Source organism: Bombus pascuorum, chromosome 6 (assembly GCF_905332965.1).
Source record: "Bombus pascuorum chromosome 6, iyBomPasc1.1, whole genome shotgun sequence".
Taxonomy (NCBI): Eukaryota; Metazoa; Arthropoda; class Insecta; order Hymenoptera; family Apidae; genus Bombus; species Bombus pascuorum.
Window position 1 is genome coordinate 8,704,096 of NC_083493.1, and position 21,644 is coordinate 8,725,739.

The window sequence follows — 21,644 nt, forward strand, 5'->3', positions numbered from 1 at the left end:
CACGTTGTGCCAGTGAATGCGCGCGCACAATACAAAATCCCTGCTATGATCCAACGAATCACCGCTGGTTCTTTCGGTCAACCAATATTACTAGAATTAGACCGAATTCCATATAAACTACCTAATATTGCCTGCTATTTCATTTTCTAGAAAACTACGAAATTCAAATTCCATACCCAATAGATATATGTATTTGGTAATATTTTACAAAAGAAATATACTCAAATTTCAAAGAATATACATATTCCAATACTTGTTTATATTTTATTATTAGATGCTTTATCTACGCGAATTACTTACTTTGTTACGAAACATATATGAAACATTAAATTAATGTTGTATTCCGTAAATAAGACGATTACAATATACGTACAATATATAACCACTTACGTCATGAAGTATTTACGATTTTAAGATACGCAAAACATTTGTGATAAAATTATCGTATATGAAAATAAGTACAAGATGATTATGGATAAATTTGAATATGAATTGATTAATGTTTAATTTTAAAAATACATAAAAAAATCACTAGTTCCTGGTAACACTGTGAAATAGTATACATCAATGACATATATCTGGAATTTGAATTTAAATACATTATGAGAATTCTGATATTTATATAAATATTAATAAGATATACACAATACACAAAATATTTATAAATATCCTATAAATACCTTTTTTAACCAACGATATAAAATCCAATATCTATTAAATTTTAAGAAATCTGACATTTGAAATTAACCCTTCACACACATATTATGATAAATTAAATGAGCGCGTATACGATTAAAATTATAAGGAAATAGTTCAATTACACAGCAATTATTCTTGTAGACAAACAAATTGCAAGGACGGTTCGACAAGTCGAATGTGGCACAATTCGCCTTTTACTTGGACGTTTAATAACGTTGAAACAAAAGACATATCTACAACGAGAATATTAACATATACATAACATATATACATATATCGCATATGGTATTATCATAATATTTAGTAATTCGATAAAGTTATTCTAACAAATTGATTTATTTAAAAAATGTATAAAAATTACGAATATAAAATTTTGTCTAATGTACAAAAGAAAAATGTGTGAAGTGAATACTATACCAAAGTTCAATAATAAAAATATACAAAAATTTGAGTTTGTTAAATTATTAATACGTTACATTTTAGTTATTTCGTGTTCTTAAAATTATTTCAAAAATATGATAATAATATACAAAATTTGTTCAATTATTGTTCATTAATACAATTCATTCAATACATTGGAGATATAGAAAATACTAGTTCTGCTGCTTCAAATATAAGTACTCTACATAAGTAATATGTACTAAATTCATTCTACTAAATTGTTACAAATTTATTGCACCCTTTTTCTGTTCAGGTCTACCTTGTTGCATGCATACGTCTTAAACTCTAATAATTATAGCAATAATGCATCGGAGTTAGTAAAAATATGTATGAAATATGTATAATATTATAAATATTGATCGAAAGGAACTTAATACTGCCAAATGTAGATTAATCCTTTTTGTATGTTAATAATAAATAATATTGAAATACCCATGTTCACTATCATATAGTTACCATTAAAATGCACGTTTACAAATGTTAATTATGGATAAATGCCCAATATTGATATGTTCTATGAAACGACGGAATAGATTATTTATCGTTAACGAAAATAGGTAATGTAAATTGTTGAATAGAAGATATTTAGATTTAAGATGGAATGTTTTATAAAATAACGATACCTATGTATTATTCTAGTTTGATAACGTACAAAGACGAACATGAAGAGAATCTAAAGATAAAATGGCTCGCTATTCATTTCGCTTAGAAGTAATAGTTATATAAAATATTAAGTAAATGTACCATAGAAAAAGTAAAGCTTAAAAAATATTTTTCATAATAAATAATTAATTTTGGCATTAAAAGATTACTTGTCAGAGTATAATCAGTCCTTGCATTCTCTATAAATATCGGAAGTCCTTAATTCATATTTATAATTTTCCATGCTAAGTTTAAGTACAAAATTGCGTTGACTGGTCGGTTACCACTGTTCTACTTGTTATAAAAAATGTGTACTACTTATTCTAATGCTGCTTTTCGTGCGAATGCTGTCAAAGACAACGTTTCATTAGGATCAGTAGATAAACGTGAAAATTCAATTTCTTCGCTAATACTATTTTCTGAAAGAAAATTAAATTCACACCAAATTGAGAATACGGTACAATAAATAATTAATAAAGAGATATAGAAACATATATATGAAGTATAGTTACCGGATGGTTCAATAGGCCACTGTTTATGTGATGGTGCATATAAACACAATAATGCTATAATGTAAATATTCCACATCCCGTATACACCAGTGAAAAATGCTGATGTCATTTCCAAATGTAATTCTTCATCCCATTTCCACTGCCCTTCCGCGACCTATATTATGAGTATAATGACATCATTCCTCAATATGTTAATTTATTTCTCCCTCACACATTAAATTGTTAATATGAACGCAATATTTACAAACACAATACTGAAATAAATACCTGGCCAAGAATAAAACCAACAACTGTTAAAGATGCACACAATAGTGTAGCAATCATCAAAAATTTAAATCGATATATTACGCCTTCATAGTGTAAACGTCGCGCCGAACTCATACTAGGTAATGCAGCTCGTTTTGCACTAATATTCATGAATACTTTCCATATCATGTAAGCCAAGAATATTAAGTACACGCCAGCTGATACTCCAGCTAAGATTATAAAAGATAACTATTTATTGTATATGTCAAGGAATACAAACTGTTCGAACATAGAAAGAAGATTTTTTAGTGCAAAAGGATACAGCAAATTTAGTTCCAAGATCTGTGACCCAAATTGAGTAGAATGGATTTCGTAATTGTACCCCACGTTCACACATATCAAATACAAACAATGATAGACATCCAATCCCTACTGCAGAAAGATGACGCCAGTAACATTTTAGAGAATTTCTTTGTTCACCTTCCTAATTAGAAAACAATAAAAAATCACATTTTCATGACAAAACAATCATATAAAATATTATGACAGACTTACCTGTATCTGTAGGTGATAGAAGGTGATGCATAAACAGAAAGAATTCATTAGTACATAAAAAGTCAAATTATTTTCATATATTTGATGTACATACCATAAGATGTTCTCCAGCAAATACAAGCCAAAAAGATAAAAGAATTGCATAGAACACTCCCTGTCTAATATCACCCAATAAAAGCATAAATGGCATATCATAGGCAAGTGTTAAATATTCTAGAGGCACTAAAAGAATTACATTCAAACATAAATATATAGTCAATTCTTATATACCAGAAATAAAACTATACAACTTACTGTTTAAAAATGACAAAGCTATACCCAATGCTAAAAGTAAGTACTCCAATAAAGCTGGTGATCTGGAAAGCATATGTACTCGTCTCCAGTACCAAGTAAGAACACACAAGACGATTGGAAAGTAAATAGTTTTTAAACTGACCCACACTTTTGTAAATCCACCATTTTGATTGATAGCCTGATATATAAAAATGCTAACTTAGTATTTCTAAACTTTATATATATAAAAATTAAATTTGAAATGCTAGATATTTACTGTGAACCATAAATCAGTTATATGTCCCAAACCCTGATTAATATTTCTATCAGTATCAGCAGGAAGACGAATATTTAGAAGATAATAATCATGGAATAGAGATCCAAGTTCAAACAATGGTACCACACTGCAGTTGTAATTGTACTGCTCCATTGCCTATGCAAAATAACTATATCAATAAATATATATCTACTTTAATTAATATAATCATAACTGCTATTTTATATATTTACATCATCAATACTACAATCTAGCATTCTTTCTACCACAGAGGCTGCATATGGTTTCCAAGCATCATCTGGATCTCCTTTGTTCCTATAAGCAAGTCTTGCATCCAATGTTATCTTAGTCCTAGGAGCTACAAGAAATAACAGTTAATATACATAACTGATATCTAATAATAGATATATATTTTTTGATAGATCACCAATTTCTATCTGACTGTGATAAACAATATCCACTTGCAAAACACCTATTAAGTTTTGTTGCCATCTAGAATAATCAAGTTGCATGCTACTTCGAGGTACAGGCATCTGTAAAATAAATAATAAATATTTAAATATGATTTGTATTTATTGATATAACTTAATTTCAAACACATACCTGAAATGTATAAACAACTTGATATGCTTGACGGTGACTGTCAAAGCTAAACCGATTCATATCAACAGGAGTACATGATCCTTTTCCCCTTGAATAAAACCATTTTCCTCCTCCTGGTTCAGATCCATTTATACGAATATCCTTGCAAGGTGTACCAAGCACATTCTGGCTACTAGCTGGAGTTGGAGCTAAAATATTATATATAAGTTAATAGATTTATAAATAGCTATTTGTAGTAACCAATTTCATTAATTGGAATGATTAGTAAATAAATTCATCACTTTTATTCAATACAATTTTTGTTACAGAGAATAGATAAATTCTACAATTATCCTTAATAATATTTTAAAAAGTAAATATACAACTATTTATTTACATATGATCTGGTATCTTCTTAATACATTTAAAATCAAACTTAGCATTTAACTACAGTTAGTATTGTAACAATTGTAACAAAAATGTTTGACGTTTCTTAACTTACCAATAAGCCCGCCTATTAGAAAACAAACTATTTGCGCGATAACGAGTAATATTACAAGTACCGAAAGCTTTCTACCGCTTAAATTTTCTATGATTGTTCCCTGCATTTTTTAAATACAATTATTTACTGTACTCGTTTATAATATCATCTATTCAAAATACAAAGTCACCAAAATGACGCACAAGGAGACGCGTTTGTTCGGAAATTATGTGAAGAGCAGTTTAACGTGCTTTTCGAGTAGCTTCGCTTTTCAAAATGGAAGCTGTGACATACCAATATTTATAGAAATTCTTATGAAAATCTCTAAAAAGATCCTATGAACCAATCATCTTATATTCAATGTTGCCAACGATCATTGCAGAGATTTAGAAAGTATAGGAATATTGCAACAATTTTCAGTTCCTATCAATAAAATTTTGAATATACCCGGAAACTATTAAACATTATCGAACGCAATATAGTACATCGATTTTTTTTTATTAAGAAATCGATAACAAAACTTGTCGATCAAATATTTGCGGATGGTTCGAGTAGTCGAGAAAAAATATCGATTCATAAATTAAGTCTGAGATGCATTACATACTGCATCTCTAATCACTATTAGAAAATGCGTGACGTAGCGATGGATGCGAATGGAAATGGGAAGCGTGATCTTCCCCGAATAGTTCTACAGCAACGAATTATGAGTACCGAAGTGAGTAAATGCTTTGTCAACTAAGTGCGAAAATCCTGCCAAAAATAAGTAACAATTATCGGCGTGGATCAAGTTGTCTCTAACCTTTTTGACAGAAGCCTATACTACTTAATGCCTGGATTATCACAATCTGTTTATCAAATCAAACGTTACGTGAATAACGTCTCATATCCTTTTCTGAATAATAATCGTTGAAATTAATATACATAAAATGGTACATACAATACTTATAATTGATATTTTATTGAAGTAAAAAGAATGTTAACGTTTAAATAGTAACATTTTTGCATGTCCTTTTTTTTTATTTTTATGTTTAGGAAACATCTAAATCTACGGATTTGGACTTTGTTTATGACGATGCGGACAAGCATGCCAATGAAATTGCTGAATTGTACAGCTATTCAGAACAGTCTGAATTACATGTTAACCTCACAGTGAGTATAGACATCCTCATAATACTCTATGAAATACTAACACAACACGGATGTGTTTATCCTTAGGCATTTGAAGAGCAAATGGAATTATATAAATTAAGACCATGGTGGCAAAATTTATCAGAGGCACAACAGAAATCTGTAATTTACAAATTATTAGATCAGTTAGAGGTTTCTAACAAACAATTAAGAATGAAAGCAGCAAGGTGCATCTTGTATTTAGCTCAAGGTTGTTGGGCTGAAGTACAGTCTGATGAAGAGCAACGAGAATGGACCAGAACAAATGTTATGTTATTATATGAGGCTGGAATTTTCCCAGCATTTGTTGAACTTCTTAATATTGAAATTACGTATGTTGCTTCATTTTCATAAGAGAGTTTTATGTATCAGTAATTTTTTATAACTCATATTTTCGTATTCTTAGGAATAGTAGGAGAACTGCATCTGCAATGAGGAAAATATCTGTTAGTCTTGATGATTCCACTGATTTAAGAGTAATTTTGTCTGTTTTATATATTATAACAGAGGTGATGAGGGAAGAAATGAAAAATATAGAACATAGTATTTATAAGAATAATGTTGAATCTTTCAAAGAAGATTTAATAAATCCATATGGCGAAGAGTTGCTTATAGTTAAACTTCTTGGCATGGTGACATACTTCTGTAGTGGAGCAGCTCCACATTTTCCAATGAAAAAGGTTCTTTTATTGCTGTGGAAATTAATCTTGGTATCATTGGGTGGTATTGATACACTAAGGGAGTTAAAAAAACAATATCGCGAAGAAGTTGGTCTTGATACACAACAAGAAGATACTTTAGAAGTTGCAAAGACTATGAGACCTAGTTCTCCTCCTGTCAGTGCAGCAGATTTAATTGAAACACAAAATCAAAAAAAGAATCATAGATCTTATCGACGAGTATGCTATATTCTTGTGTAAAATATTATTAAAAATTTCTATTTAATGAATTATTATTTGACAATTCATGTTTTCAGTTTTTAATGAAACAAAGTTCATTGGATGAACCAGGCTTGGGAATGGAATATGAAGGTGCAGAAGTGGGGAACAATACTACAAACAATGAAGGTGAAGGAGAAGCTAATGTATTTATGAACCAAACTGTTTTGACTCAGTTACGAACTTACTGTCAAAACGAGAACAATCAGCCTCCAATAAGACCTGATACCCCACAACTTACTAAGGGAAAAAGTAATATTTTTATAAATACATTTCAGTTTCAAGAAGTAAAAGAATGAAAGAGATATTTCCTTAAAAATATTACATTATTTATTCAAAGTAATATATTTTTCATAGGTTTACCATGGACACCAAAGGTGAGACAAAAGGATGTTGATACATTTCTTGAAGCATCAAGATTAAAATTTGTTGGTTACAACTTGGAAGGAGACAGACAAAGTTTGGCAGGTTTACCACAACCAATACTTGAAGGTGTTAATACACTTAAAAGAGTAAGTTAAATTATCATACATTCTGTACTTATAAATTTGAAGAAATAAAATGTATATCTTTATATTTTTAGCATATGTATACATCTTTAGCTGAAATCCAAATCCAAAAAGAGGAACAAATGCTTAGAAATCCTATAAGCACTCCAAGGTTTCCAATTCGTCAGACACCGACTGAAATTGTATATCATGCTATATTACCATTTGTACCACAATATATGATTGCATTATTAAAGATTTTATTAGCTGCTGCACCCACCAGTAAAGCTAAGACAGATAGTACCAATATTATGGCTGATGTTTTGCCAGGACAAATGCCGTAAGTTTATAAATCTATGTGGAAAACGTATACTTTAAAGATTTTTTAATGTATAAAATGTCTTTATTTTTTACAGCATGACTGTTTTTCAGTCGATGAAACTCGGTATTGATGTAAGCAGACATAAAGAAATCATTGTTAAAGCAGTATCTGCCATATTGCTTCTTCTGTTAAAACATTTTAAACTAAATCACATATATCAGTTTGAATTCATGTCACAACATTTAGTATTTGCTAATTGTATACCACTTGTTTTAAAATTTTTAAATCAGAATATTCTAGCTTATATAGAAGCTAAAAATGTGTAAGTTCTAATTACAAAAGCAAATCAATCATTAATGAAAGTGCACTTAATAAGTACGCTTGTCATTACAGTATTCCTATCTTGGATTTTCCTATGTGTGTTATTGGAGAACAACCAGATGTGTCCCTAGATAATCTTGAAACTGGGGATAATCTACCATATTCATGGAGAAACGTTTTTTCGTGCATTAATTTATTACGTATTCTTAATAAACTTACAAAGTGGAAACATAGTAGAATTATGGTGTGTATTATTTTTAATTGTTATACTTATTTATTTACTATGACTGTTTTAATCTTATCTATCTTTATAGATGTTAGTCGTTTTTAAATCAGCACCCATATTAAAACGTACATTAAAAGTCAGACATGCAATGATGCAATTATATGTCTTAAAATTACTAAAAATGCAAACTAGGTATTTAGGGCGACAATGGCGAAAAACTAATATGAAAACAATCAGTGCAATATATGCAAAAGTTAGGCATCGTTTGAATGATGATTGGGCTTATGGCAATGGTAATGTATTCTAGATAATGTTTAATATCATTTTAATATAGAATTTGTATATTTAAAAGCAAAATATAAATATTTTATTTTATTTTTTATTAATTAGATCTAGAAGCACGACCTTGGGATTTCCAAGTAGACGAGTGCGTATTACGTTCTTGCGTTGATCGATTCAATAACCTACGATACACTAATATTCCTAAGGATAAAGATATGGAACCTGTTGATAATTCTGTTACATCAGTACTCGGGGTAAATATGGAATTAAGCGATGAATTTAAACAACATTATGAATTATGGTTACAACAAGAAGTATTTCAAAGAAGTATTAATTGGGATGAATTATTGGATCCTGAAGGATGTGAAATTTAAATTTTTAATAAGTGTAATATAATATATATACATATATAATATTAAAATCGTATTTTCGTCAATCATAGACCTGGATCAAATTTTGACGTTTTTATAAATTATATACTATTGTGAAGTGTTCAAAAAAGACATTGTCATATCGATGCATTGGAAACTGAATTTGGTTTGTATACATTGATCAGTGAGTAATCCTAATCTAATGAACGTTTCAGAAAAAGACTAGTGACTTTTCAAGGATGGTTTACAAGATAATGTGTAATTTTTTTACATTTATTTGTGTGTATTTAATTCAATGTGCATTACTTGTAGCAATATTTTATTATTACTATTATAGTTGTAAGAGAATATATATAATAATCATAAAGAAGTAGGGTAACCTTATTCAAATATATGGTTCATGCCATTCACATTCATATTATATAAGTTTCTGTAAATTAAAATGTTAATTTCAAATAATGTAACAAACTACGAATCGTATACCAGCTGGAACTTCCCGTATTTTTTATAATTTTTATATGTACTCTATTTCTATTTTATATGTACTCTATTTTATTGTGACTTGTCATTGCATAGCAATATTCATCACGATACGGTATATACAAACATATAAATGTTAACATGTATAATGTATTAATTTAATTTAAATTGCATTTTTTCTTAAAAATTTGCTAATTTTGTAAATTAAATATGTTTTGTTCCTTATTAAATGTAATGAGTGTTTGACCTGTGTGTTACGTGTAGGTGATCTCTTTATATGAGAGAGAGAGAGAGAGAGAGAGAGAGAGAGAGAGAAAGAGCTGAATAGCAAAATCACTTGTATATAAATTCATGATGCAAAAATGTATGAAGCACTTCTATGGTGCTTTCGTCTTATAGCATTATTTGATTTGATAGATAAATATTTAAAATGTAGAGTATATAAATTATAGACTGAATATTCAACTTTCTCTTACTTATTTATTGTAATGTATATCTAAACAATTTCAACGCAAAGTACCACATAATTTATGTTATTTTATTTACTGTACAGGATATTTCATGTGATTGGCGTCATGTTTAAATCGTCACAAGTAAAATAAAATTATGGTCTACATACAAGTTGTAATTTTTAAATGGTTGGAAAAGTTTTTAAAGAGTTATCTACAAATTGCTAAATTTATTGTATAAAAATATAGATGTAATATGTACACATAACATTATATATTTACTATAAATTGTTTCCTGGAACGACATATGTTTAAAAATGAAACAATCACATTTTATTCATAGATACTTCTGATATAAATATTAGCCATATGTTTAAAGTCTTTCAAGTACATATGATTTAACTAGTAGAATATATTTTACACTTAAAGGCTGCTTCAAAAAATAAATTCAACTTCTTAATAAATTAAATGCATAAATTAGTTACAATGTGCGTATAAAATTTTGGAAATTACCGTACACACCTTACTGTACGACATGTGGAATGATTACAGATGATGATTTGTGGTATAGTTTTTTGCGATCTATATAGTATATGTATATATTTTACAGTATTAACGTTGCAAAAATCTTAGTGTCTCGCCCATTTGTACGAACCGTAATAGTTGAAGTTATTTGTCTTCGCCATTTCATCGGCTTCTTTAGGTCCTCGTGAACCATAACTAAATTTGAATAGTATACGTTATTAGTTAGAAAAATAAAAAACAAAAATACTTTTTTGGTTGGCAGAAAGACTAACTTACCTATATGGAACTGGTTTGATCTTTTCATTTTCTATTCGATGAAGCAGAGGCGTGAAAATTCTCCACGCTTCCGAAAGTTCATCGTTACGTACAAAATGCATTTGCGAGCCACAAAATACGTCCAAAATTAATCGTTCATACGCGTCCGGGAGTTTTAGGCCCTACATAATCACATGTATTAATAGAAATATCTCTAAAGTTCCTATATACACACAACCATAATAAATAGGGAATCCTTGAACCAACCTTGTACCTGTAACCATACGTAAGATCTAACTCCGTTTCCTCCATGTCGAACGCGATACCCGGCGACTTCGTCATCATTTTAATATACAACGCTTCACCTGGTTGCACTCTAATTACCAATTCATTCCTCTTCGCTTTTCCATCAAATATATCACCAGATACATCCTGATATTGTATTCTAACTTCTGCTTTTCGTTCATTTAATGCTGATCATAAATATAGCACCACATTAAAAAAACTGATCATATATTAAAAAATCAATCATTTTTAAATCAATACGCTTATATCATTTCCCACACTTACCTTTCCCACACTTGAGGATAAACGGAACACCGTCCCATCGTTCGTTATTAATTCTTAACACGGCGAGAGCAAATGTGGGAGTATTAGAACCAGCTGGTACAGTTGAATCATCCAAATAACCAAGTCGAGCATCAGGATCAGTCGATTCGGGATTACCAACATATTGACCTAACACAACATTCTCCAACTCCAAAGACTTTATACACTTCAGCACTTTTACCTTCTCGTCTCGAATGTCATCTGGATGACAAGACACCGGCTTCTCCATCGCAACCAACGATAGAATTTGCAACAAATGATTCTGCATCACATCTCTAATGATACCGAATTCATCGAAGTAGCCGCCTCTTCCTTGTGTACCAAACGGTTCTTTAAATGTAATTTGTACAGAAGCAATGTTATCCCTGTTCCAGGTTGGACCAAATACTCGATTACCAAATCTCAGAGTCATCAGATTTTGAACCATTTCTTTGCCTAGATAATGGTCGATACGGTAAATCTGATCTTCTTTAAATAACGACGCTAGGTGATCGGATAGATACTGTGACGTAATTGTGTCACGACCAAATGGTTTCTCTATGATCACTCTGGTCCAGCCTCTTTAAAAGAAAAGAAATGCATATATATTTTATATGACGTCGATCTTAGCATAAACTAACTTAGCATAAGATAACTGTGAAATATATGCAACTCACTTGTGACTCATACAAACGTTCCTAATATGTATGGTTACGCTTTCAAAAACGCTCGGCGGCAAGGCCAGGTAGAACAGTCTGTGAGTGATTTGATAGTTTTGTTCGTATTTCTTCAGCTCATTGTTCAGCTCTTCAAATCCTTTCTGCGAATCGTACGTACCAGCGACATAGTGATTCAGTTTCCAAAACTCCTCGTATTTTTCCTGCTCATCTGGTTTCACTTTCATGTATGGATGGCACTTTTCTCTTAATTGATCTATAGTCAGGTTTGTGCGCGCGTAACCGAAGAATGTGGTGGGTTTTGGTAAAAGATTGTCTCTGAATAGCCACCATAGCGTTGGGTAGATTTTCTTCTTCGCTAAATCACCCTAAATTTAGCATAAAATTTCTCGGTTAATTTCTTGGATTTATTAGTTATCTTTTTTATTCTAATTTTTTTTAACTAATTTTTCTATATTCATATTATTATTTTCTAGCAAATACGAAGATGGTACCCCGCAGTCACCCACATGCTATATTTTATTTTTATTTTTTTATTACCAATAATAAGATATAATACTTTACCAAATGTCCTTCAGGACAAACTGTAAAAACCAAAATAAACTAAAACTAAAAAAAAAAAATTTATTATTATTTCTATATTTAGAAAGAAAAATTCTACTTACAGAAGCTCCGAGGGTAACAAACACGTGAGGGTACAATCTATCGAAATGGATACCCTCAAGATGATCCATTTCATCCGATTTCAACGATTGCCTGATGAAGCGCAGGCTTTCCTCTGTGGACATTTCTGTAAAACAGAAGAGATCATCATACAGAGAACTTGTGTTACTGACAAATTAATTTAAAAATAGCTATTGGTACCGTGGAGCTGGTACGCGTCAAAATTGATTTGAACTTTCCACAATTAGTAATTTATTTTTGCTGGAATATCGCGCGTAATTAAGCGTATTCGCTTTTAAGTTGAATATTTAATGGAATATTCAATTTCATTTCACAAAAAGGAAGAAAAATTGAAAAATTGAAAAATTGGAAAATTGAAAAATTGAAAAATGGAAAAATTGAAAATTTAAGAAGAACAAATTAAAGGAAGGGATGAGATATAATATGAAACTGGACGCATCAAAGTCATTTTAAAGTCACTGGAACATGAAATACTTGTCGCGAGTTCAAAGAGCGGAACTAATAAGATACACATGGAGATAAAATAACGAAACTTGGTCGCATTCAAATTACAAAGGTGAAATTTTATTTTTACTTAAGATTTTATCGTTAAGTGCAAAGCTTAAAAAGCTGATATATATTTTCAATGTTTGCTTTCTTTTAAATCGAAGATTTAATTACATAGCTTTGTAATCAGTCAACATAGCTCTCTTAACTGAATACTTTTATCTAACGAAATTAAAATTGTACGGAAGCTTGCAAGGTTCTGATATTGATAACGATTAGGTAACAATCTAATCACAATAGAAAAGATATAATAAAATACGTAGAAAAGTGTAATTACATTTTTTAATTTTATAATATTTTATTATTCGATCGTATATTAGAATAAAAACGAACGAATAAAACGAATAAAAGGATAACATCATTGAGTAAAACTTATGTGTTAGCAGAGTATCATGGAATACCTAAACATGTAAAATATATGTCGAACATATGTATTTAAGAATATACGTTTATTATTCAAATTAACTTCCACAAATCTTACGTAACGACAATAAAGTTAACCATTTCGTGAATATCTTTTATCCAACACATAATATAAAAACGCGCGAACATGGGATCGAATAAAAGTACAAAATATCTGTAAAAAATCAAAAAATAATTTTAAAAAAAGAACTATCACATTCAATAATACGTATCTACTTTCGAATTCAAGATATACGAATTAGAGATAAAGTATGTTCTATATAATGTAAGTACACGTTCAACTCAAGGGCTCCAATTTGAAGCACAATTTGCGGTCACAATTTTATGTAAGATTAAACAAAACAGTCGATTTATTGATTATTTATAAACAACAACATTGAAATCTCAGACAAAACAGTCAAATTAAGAAATTTCAATTCTTTGAAAATATAAAATTTTCTGTTGTAAACGTTTCTTTTTTAATAGATGTACACAGCTCAACATAATTACTTTCCTTATCACTTATCCATAGTTAATATATTCTTTTCTGCGAACCATATTTCGACACACCTCTAAAAATGCACCGATAACAAAAAGTGGAAGAAAATAATACACATAAGCACTTTAACAAAACTTACTCATCATTTTGACGAAAAATTCCTTAATAAGGCTTAGCGTAGAAAATCAAAATTTTCGCCAGAAACGTAATCCAACCAGAAATAAAAAGAACGTCCAAAGCTCACCGTGCGCTTCAACTGTTTAACTCGAACTAATCGTCACGATACTCACGATCGACACTGTCACTATTTTACAGCCTCGGAAAGATGCAAGGTTTCGAAGCAGAAAAATACCTGGACGCCGGCCGAAGATACTTGCGAATTAAGCTCTATAAAGCAATAAAGTGTTCCAAATTCTTTGTGTTTGTCTATTCCTTTCTATTGAGCTAATAATAGAAAGAACATTAAACTCCTTATTTATTTCTTCAAAATGTTTACATTGTAAAATATCGTTACGAAAAACATTGTTTTTCTGTAATACATTTCCTTTGTATTATCTTTCCTTTTATTCTTACTGTTGTTTTCTCTTAAACTATAATTTATTTCAACAGTTTGTATTTTATGCATAAGAAAATTACAAAAAAGAAAAAAGAAATAATAAATGGTTAATTGTAACGAAAATCTAATTTCTTATCTGTTTTCACATGTAACTTTAACGGATAAGTACAAATATAAATCATAATGAAATTGCCACATATCATATCGTTGTGCGATTACATAATTATAATATTACTGCTTTTTTTATTACAGTAAATTTCCAATTTTTTCCTTTTAGCTCGCAGATCAAAATTCATGTTATCATAAGTTTATTTCATTTCATATCTTCAATATATGTACAATTAATAAATTAAATATGTAATTTTATCTACTTTTAATAACAATTGGTTATTAATTAACTTAGTCTTAATAGTACATTTACGAACTTCCTTCAAAAGGTAGTTACGAAAACATGTTAGGAATTAAAAAACAAGGAACACTTGTTATTAAGTGTCCTGAGAGTACCTAATATTACCTGCGACGGTGCGTAGAGACTACGAGCAGAAATCAAGGACATGATAATGTAAAAAGTAATAGCTAAAATTAATTATTCAATATCGAACTAACTATTCGTTATTGAATGTCAAGGTACTTTTTATCAATAATACACATTAATAGTAAATAGTAACTATTGGCATATTATGTTGATCATTATTACAATACGAATTAATGCATTATCAGGCGTAATTTTTATTGTAGTAACTTGAGTACATACATCTTCAATCATTTTTATATTTTTTTGTTATTTACTTCGTATTTTCAGGTAAACAGGTATATAAAAAAATTATTTACGTCAATAAAGTTATGTCACGATCAACACACCTTCCATGATATCAATTTACTGTGAAAGCGTGTATGTATGTGCTATACATGTATATGAACACATAAAATGGCCACGTGTGAATCTCGTAAGAGCCAATGACTTTGCAACAAAATGTGAGTCATAGTCATATCCTATGTGAGTTGGTTGATGTTTGCTCTTGGATAATGTCAGAAAATTCTGATAGTATTCATATATAGATTTGTTAAACAAGATATATATCCTAGAACCGTTTTCATAACCAAGCTTTACTATTTACACACGTTTGATAATATGCTAAACAAATCAAAGTAACGACGTAAACTTAATTTTCGATTAATGCACTGTTAGATAGATAACGTAGTCTGACGTTCTCATTGCTATGAATACAAAGATTTTAATTAATATTTTATATTAATTTAATAGAAATTGAATGTGTTTATGTACCTTTAATAAAGGTAAATAAATATTGTATAACCTCTAAGAAAAGTACTATTGTAATAAATGAAACGCATAATATCCGGACTAAACAAAAAGCATGACTAATAAATAAAAAACAAAATTACACTATAATCTTATACTAAAGTATAAAAATAATATATAGTTCCACGTTACGGTAGAATTTTAATTTAAATTTATTGTTTTGAAATTTATAATTTCCATATAAATATCGTTTAATTACGTAAATATTACAAACAAATTTTATTTATTTGTACTAGTATCTTTCTTCACCTTTTTTTATTATCATTGCATAAGATAGTGATCGATTTTATGGTATCGTAATTTACTTGTAGGTTAGGAAAATCACGATTTGTTGTCCTACTATAATCTTCGTAATAATTCACAGATAAGTTAAGAAAAATATTAAACAATAACATTCCGGATTTTTATTTAAAAATTTTGTAAAGATATGAAGTTGTTGTGGAATTCACTGTTCGATATTCTTTGCGTAAAGAATACTCCACATCTATGTTAATCTAAGTGCGCATTGCCTGATAAGTTTTTTCACGCATTTATCAACAGTAACGCGTGACGTAACACAAAAGTCGCGCGATCCATATACGCAGTCTCATTGCTTCAAGTAGTTTAATTTCTTTGAAATCTTCAGACACTTATCCGCGAATCAATCTTCCTAATAATAGATCGAATAAATTTCTGCAAATCGGTTTTTAATATATGATACATTTTTATATTTGCAATTCAGGTTTATAAATATATGATACATAAATACATTAGATAACTCAAAATATATATTCGTATATTCATAATAGGCCGTACCATTTGATGCAACAATTTTCAATGTCAAATTGATGTTGTAGACCTACTTTCATTTCATTTACAATGACTTGCAGGAATATAGAATGTAACACGTATAAAGGATGCAGTTTATTTTTAAATATTTGTTGCAATAACGCATGTTTAACGATAATAATATAAGACATATAAAACAGTAAAATCAACAATATGCTGTTTAGGACATACATATGTATGAATGGTTTACCGGTAAATATATCAAGATAAACATAATGTTAATATCTTTTTCTAATTATCTTTTATCAGAACGTGCTATAAAAAGAAAAATCTAATTGTATGATCCTGCAATGTAAATATACTACCCAAAAAAATAGTAACCAACGATTTCATAAAAATTGTACTAGAAATATTACCAATATAGTAAAACTTTAGAAATGAATTTAGTATTATTATTTATTTAGTATTATTACTTTCGAACATATATACACATAAAGGAGAGGTGGCTAATAAAACTGTTCTACTTTAAAAACTCTATAGAGTAAGCAATGCATTAATCTCAATTTACAATATATAAATGAGTATATAAATGAGTGAAAAACTTACTTCTTACTTTTTCCATTGTAAACACAAGAAAATATAAAGAATGTAAAATAATAGAAAGTACAACTTCACAAGTATTCTGTTGCGTATTTTAAGAATTATTTGATGTATTTCGAAATGATTATAAAAAATTCACGAAATTAAGGTTACGCTTAAAAACATAATACGGTGATTCACGCATGAACTGATCAACTGGCATTTGAAAATCCTGTTCGTAAACTTATTTCTTGCAGTACCCCGCCACCCTTATTTTGGGCCAATCTCGTGCTTTTCTTCCTTTCTCTTATTCTGTATATGAAGTTTACGCCTTCTTATATCAAACATTTAAATAATACAAATAAACATTTTATTTCTTAACTGTTAAGTATTATTAAGATCTTCGGATATGATTTTTTATGATGTATATATATATACTAACAATAATATATAATCTGTCCCACAATCATATAAACAGATCTCGATACTTGCTAGGGAAAACCATCTGAAAATTGAGCCGCATCTACTCTTGAAAAATCAACATAAAAGATTGACAAAGTCTGCATTCTTACGAGAGAGACAGAGATGAGTACAGTATCTCTGTCTTAGTCTGAGATATTCATAGCATATCAAGCATGCGCAGAACGACAACCTTCCTGTCTTCCATGTTTATCTTTCATAGTTAATCACGACTCAATTTTCAGACGATTTTCCCTAGGCTTTCGCATCGAGACGTATTAATATGATCGTGATCTGTCCAACAGGACGAGGCAGTAAACGTAAACAAAATCTGACACTCAACTTTCACTAGTCGGTAATCAATAGTTGCAATCGCAGCAATCAAATTTTATTTACACTTGCTCCTTCGTCTCGTCGGAGAGATTGTATAACGTAGTAAATTTTAGTAAAAAAACAAATACATCCTGTACAATGTCATTTTGAAGTTAATTTATAATAATTATATATAGAATTGAAATTTTGTATAATATAAATAACAATATAAATTATGGTGCTACTATTAGCAATCAATGTGTTATTATCAATTGACTATGAGTTGATTCGTTAATCCTTGATAGTGGTAGACGCCATCTGTTACGAAACGTTTTCCTTTAAATAAATTGTAATATCAAAGGTATATTGTTAACTGAATGAAATAATTACTTAAAAATGTATTTTTAGAGAATTTTTGAAATGTTATAATACTATATAGGTTGATATTAATAATAATTAATGAATTCTATAAAAAGTTCAACCTTTCTTCAAGATTTCTTAACCTCATATTTATAATCATTTAATAATTTTTCGTTTTTAGAAAATGAGACTAAGCTCGATATGTTTGAAACGTCCAAGAGTGGCTCAAAATGTAGATAAAGTGCCGTTTAGCGAAGTGATGCCTTTAAAATTAAGAAATAGAGTTTGTGGGGGCCAAATGAAAACTCTTGGTAAATATTATATTTCATAGTATAATGAAATCTTTTTATAACACTATTATAAATAATGTTCTTACGTATTTTAGAGGATAAATGTTTATATGAAATGACACTACTATTTGGATGTTGGAAAGAAAATAATTTTGAAGATGGCAAGTGTGACAAAGAAATAGGAAACTTATATGGATGTTATAACAGATATATGAAAAATTCTGCTACATACAAGGAATTACAAAGAGTTGAAGTTCCTACTCCTAATACTAAAAATCTTACAAGTAAACAGATTACATACCTCTTACGTATGTATCCAACTGTTTAATGATTTTAAATAAAATGTTAGAGTATTATATAAAAAATACTTTTATTGTCACCTGTATATAATTCATGTTTTCGCTATTATAATGGATATTATATATTAATATATTAGTAAATAAATGTAAATAATACGCGTATATTAATTAATTTATATTTATAATAATTAATATATAATAAAAATAAACAATAATAAATTTGATTTATACTACAAAAGAGCTTCTGTACTAGTCTGTCTATTTGCCTGTGCTTGCAAACGTTTGACACTTAGTCGTGTACAATAACCTATATATGGATAAAAGCAAAATGATTTTAATCAATTGTATTCAATTTATATTATAGCAGAAAATTACAATACATACGGACTGGATGTTTTGTAGAAATAGATGTAGTTTCTTGTATGGTACTTAATTGATGTTCAATGCGTTTTAGCGCTTTATAATTTTCTACTTGTTCATCTCTGTAATAATAATATGTACAAATTAACGTAATAGCACAAAGAGTGAGAGCTATTTTTCTATACATCCATGTTGTACTCACTAAGCTGTGCTAAATTAAGAAACAAAAATTAATTTCTTTATGTTGGCTGTTTAGTAGTATAAAAAAAATAATATTAATAATACTTTCATAAATCCAAATGTATATTACCTTATTGTCAATGGAATGATACACATTATCATAATATTGAACTAACATTCGTTCTACAATAACGTTTAAACTTAGGATTGTGAAGAGAGTGATTCTAGCATCCGCAGTTCTCTTAGAAGAACTAAACACTGCAGACAGAATACAACTGATTGTGTAATATATAATGGACTGAAACCAAGAGACTTCTCCAACAATCCAATTTTGAAATGTGCGAACATATGAAAAGATTTGGAACAATAATTCTCTTTGATCTTTTGCTGATTCTCTATAATTAGTAATTTTAGACTATCATTGATAGAAATTTTATTTACTACATGTAAAAAACTTTGATGTACTTACTTAAAATCTCTAACCAGGTTGTTAACACTTTCAGAAGAAGACTTTAATACAGAACCAAGTTCTTTTCCATGAGATAAAAGCTTGTTTTGCATTTGTAGACTCTGTTTTTGACTTTCAAGCATGTTTCCTTGTATTTCTGAAGCTTCTAACAATTGTTCCCTCATCCGAGAAGAAACTTGGTATAATCTATAATAAAAGAAAATAATATAATTTTTCCAAAACATATTAGTGGTTAAACATAAGAGAACTTACTGTTTAATGGTATTGTCAGTTTCAACTCGCCAAGCTTCATAATTTAAATAAAAACACATGTGTGTAGTGTGCACATAAAATTCATTATACACACTAAATGCTCTATCTGACATATTATTAATGCAGTTTCTGTAAAACCAATGAATTATTAAATAAATGTAATAAAGTCAATGTATATATATTAAAAAGTATAATAAATTTACCGGCGTTGATTTTCTACATCAATAAGATGACAATCATAAGTTTTATGTCCAGAGTCTTCTAAAAAACAATTTGTCAATTTTAAAGCAATAAGAACATGCTCTTGATCGTTTAATTTATCACAACTAATTTTTATTGCATTGATAACAGTCTGCCAACAAATCCCATGTTGCGATAAGGAAGATTTTGCTATAAATAATACCAATAATAACATAATTTATATAATCAATTATAAGATTAAAAATGTGTTTTTATGTATAGGATTAAATAATATATACCTTTAATCATTTGGTACTGTTTCTCTCCTAATTCTTTCAATATTGCACTTCCATCAATTGCAAATAAGAAAGAAATAGGAAGAAACAAAAAGATAGTCACTTTATATTCCTTTAATATTTTTAACATTGTGTATGTTTTTCTTTTTACATTTCAGTATTTGATTCAGCAGTACATCATGTATACTAAAATTGTAAATATACATCTCAAACGAGTCTCAATTACGCACTACTATTCTTTTTTAGCATCAATTTGTGTAAATCTATTTAACTGCTATACTAGTTTTTTTTACAATTTACAATTTACAATTAATCAGGTATTCAAATGTTGAATAATAGTACACTCATTTTTTAATGTACATACACTAAAGATACATAAGAATTCACTTTGTAATATACAGAATCCTTTTGTTAACAACTATAAAATTTAAAAAATATGCTTTTCACTTAACTTTTCATTAAATTTTATATAGAAATTAAATGTCAAAGAAAGCAAACATTCTACTTGTAACGGCTGGAGGCGCTAAAACATTATGGCGCCTTTTTAAATTTGTTGTTTACCAAAATTTCAATAATTTAACTAATAAAATTGTATAAAATAGTTATGTTATTTTTACTTTTCTCTTAACATAAACTGATCACGCTTCATATTTTGCATTTTATTTAGATAGTGAATATTTGAGACTACGAGAGCTTAAAACTAGTGACACGTACTATACAAACCTGTAACATATACTATAATAGCGTCACCATCCTCGCTAAAATGTGCCTGCACATAGAATATAGTACTGCCGGGTTAACTGACCGGAATTTTGCTCCTTTAAATGGCCATTGCTATCCCCACCTGTTCTTGAAACTACGTGAACTGAAATTTTAATGTTATGTACGTATATATGTAGAATAAAAAAATACATAAAGTTTCCACATCTCACTCATGCTTAATGAAGGAGAGAAATATTTAAAATTTCCTAGAAATATTCTTTTTTCTATAATTGGCCAAATGAAAACTGGCCAATTATCGGAGCACTATACTGT

General features: G+C 29.0%; 5 protein-coding genes across 11 annotated transcripts; 2 read left to right on the forward strand and 3 right to left on the reverse strand.

The window, feature by feature from the left end:
* Positions 1-1,379: 1,379 nt before the first annotated feature.
* Positions 1,380-4,975, reverse strand: LOC132907671 (protein wntless). Its single transcript, XM_060960983.1, has 12 exons — positions 4,730-4,975; positions 4,249-4,436; positions 4,073-4,178; positions 3,879-4,003; positions 3,646-3,801; positions 3,390-3,567; positions 3,190-3,317; positions 3,096-3,101; positions 2,863-3,024; positions 2,562-2,789; positions 2,295-2,448; positions 1,380-2,201 (listed from the first exon to the last, which is right to left on the reverse strand). Exons 1-12 carry the CDS (start codon positions 4,833-4,835, stop codon positions 2,101-2,103), a joined length of 1,638 nt encoding a protein of 545 aa, XP_060816966.1. The 5' UTR covers positions 4,836-4,975; the 3' UTR covers positions 1,380-2,100.
* Positions 4,976-5,095: 120 nt separating this feature from the next.
* Positions 5,096-9,924, forward strand: LOC132907658 (striatin-interacting protein 1). The gene is made up of 11 exons (XM_060960960.1): positions 5,096-5,423; positions 5,741-5,857; positions 5,924-6,207; positions 6,282-6,774; positions 6,852-7,065; positions 7,171-7,325; positions 7,397-7,641; positions 7,718-7,945; positions 8,017-8,188; positions 8,259-8,463; positions 8,561-9,924. The coding sequence occupies exons 1-11, from the start codon at positions 5,337-5,339 to the stop codon at positions 8,824-8,826; spliced, it is 2,466 nt and encodes an 821-aa protein (XP_060816943.1). The 5' UTR covers positions 5,096-5,336; the 3' UTR covers positions 8,827-9,924.
* LOC132907661 (glucose-6-phosphate 1-dehydrogenase) lies at positions 9,764-17,380 on the reverse strand. 4 transcript variants are annotated; one of them, XM_060960962.1, is made up of 7 exons: positions 17,180-17,380; positions 12,463-12,587; positions 11,798-12,165; positions 11,103-11,701; positions 10,800-11,005; positions 10,554-10,714; positions 9,764-10,472 (listed from the first exon to the last, which is right to left on the reverse strand). In XM_060960962.1, the coding sequence occupies exons 1-7, from the start codon at positions 17,193-17,195 to the stop codon at positions 10,382-10,384; spliced, it is 1,566 nt and encodes a 521-aa protein (XP_060816945.1). In that variant the 5' UTR covers positions 17,196-17,380; the 3' UTR covers positions 9,764-10,381. The 4 variants fall into 4 exon arrangements, with proteins under 4 accessions (XP_060816945.1, XP_060816947.1, XP_060816946.1 ...); XM_060960964.1 differs by lacking the exon at positions 17,180-17,380 and adding an exon at positions 14,281-14,299; XM_060960963.1 differs by lacking the exon at positions 17,180-17,380 and adding an exon at positions 14,068-14,209.
* LOC132907670 (small ribosomal subunit protein mS37) lies at positions 15,427-18,938 on the forward strand. Of its 3 annotated transcripts, none has more exons than XM_060960980.1 (3): positions 15,427-15,459; positions 18,465-18,594; positions 18,669-18,938. In XM_060960980.1, exons 1-3 carry the CDS (start codon positions 15,442-15,444, stop codon positions 18,899-18,901), a joined length of 381 nt encoding a protein of 126 aa, XP_060816963.1. In that variant the 5' UTR covers positions 15,427-15,441; the 3' UTR covers positions 18,902-18,938. The 3 variants fall into 3 exon arrangements, with proteins under 3 accessions (XP_060816963.1, XP_060816965.1, XP_060816964.1); XM_060960982.1 differs by lacking the exon at positions 15,427-15,459 and adding an exon at positions 17,816-17,966; XM_060960981.1 differs by lacking the exon at positions 15,427-15,459 and adding an exon at positions 17,823-18,284.
* On the reverse strand, positions 18,927-21,610 carry LOC132907666 (uncharacterized). Of its 2 annotated transcripts, none has more exons than XM_060960973.1 (8): positions 21,333-21,610; positions 20,613-20,795; positions 20,337-20,523; positions 20,134-20,262; positions 19,882-20,067; positions 19,543-19,807; positions 19,257-19,443; positions 18,927-19,179 (listed from the first exon to the last, which is right to left on the reverse strand). In XM_060960973.1, exons 2-8 carry the CDS (start codon positions 20,737-20,739, stop codon positions 19,103-19,105), a joined length of 1,158 nt encoding a protein of 385 aa, XP_060816956.1. In that variant the 5' UTR covers positions 20,740-20,795; positions 21,333-21,610; the 3' UTR covers positions 18,927-19,102. The 2 variants fall into 2 exon arrangements, with proteins under 2 accessions (XP_060816956.1, XP_060816955.1); XM_060960972.1 differs by having other exon boundaries at positions 21,324-21,610.
* Between the last annotated feature and the right edge of the window lie 34 nt (positions 21,611-21,644).

Coding starts and splice junctions, on each gene's coding strand:
- LOC132907671 (XM_060960983.1), bottom strand. CDS start 4,835: ATGCAGGGAACAATCATAGAAAATTTAAGCGGTAGAAAGCTTTCGGTA. Junction 3,802..3,878: donor TAGATTGTAGTATTGATGAT/GTAAATATATAA, acceptor TATTTTGCATAG/GCAATGGAGCAGTACAATTA. Junction 3,318..3,389: donor AGCTTTGTCATTTTTAAACA/GTAAGTTGTATA, acceptor TAATTCTTTTAG/TGCCTCTAGAATATTTAACA.
- LOC132907658 (XM_060960960.1), top strand. CDS start 5,337: ATGCGTGACGTAGCGATGGATGCGAATGGAAATGGGAAGCGTGATCTT. Junction 6,208..6,281: donor CTTCTTAATATTGAAATTAC/GTATGTTGCTTC, acceptor TCGTATTCTTAG/GAATAGTAGGAGAACTGCAT. Junction 7,066..7,170: donor ACAACTTACTAAGGGAAAAA/GTAATATTTTTA, acceptor TATTTTTCATAG/GTTTACCATGGACACCAAAG.
- LOC132907670 (XM_060960980.1), top strand. Junction 18,595..18,668: donor GGGCCAAATGAAAACTCTTG/GTAAATATTATA, acceptor TACGTATTTTAG/AGGATAAATGTTTATATGAA.
- LOC132907661 (XM_060960962.1), bottom strand. Junction 11,702..11,797: donor AACGTTTGTATGAGTCACAA/GTGAGTTGCATA, acceptor TTTCTTTTAAAG/AGGCTGGACCAGAGTGATCA. Junction 11,006..11,102: donor TATCCTCAAGTGTGGGAAAG/GTAAGTGTGGGA, acceptor ATTTATGATCAG/CATTAAATGAACGAAAAGCA.
- LOC132907666 (XM_060960973.1), bottom strand. CDS start 20,739: ATGTTAAAAATATTAAAGGAATATAAAGTGACTATCTTTTTGTTTCTT. Junction 20,524..20,612: donor ACAGTACCAAATGATTAAAG/GTATATATTATT, acceptor TATTATTTATAG/CAAAATCTTCCTTATCGCAA. Junction 20,263..20,336: donor GATGTAGAAAATCAACGCCG/GTAAATTTATTA, acceptor TTGGTTTTACAG/AAACTGCATTAATAATATGT.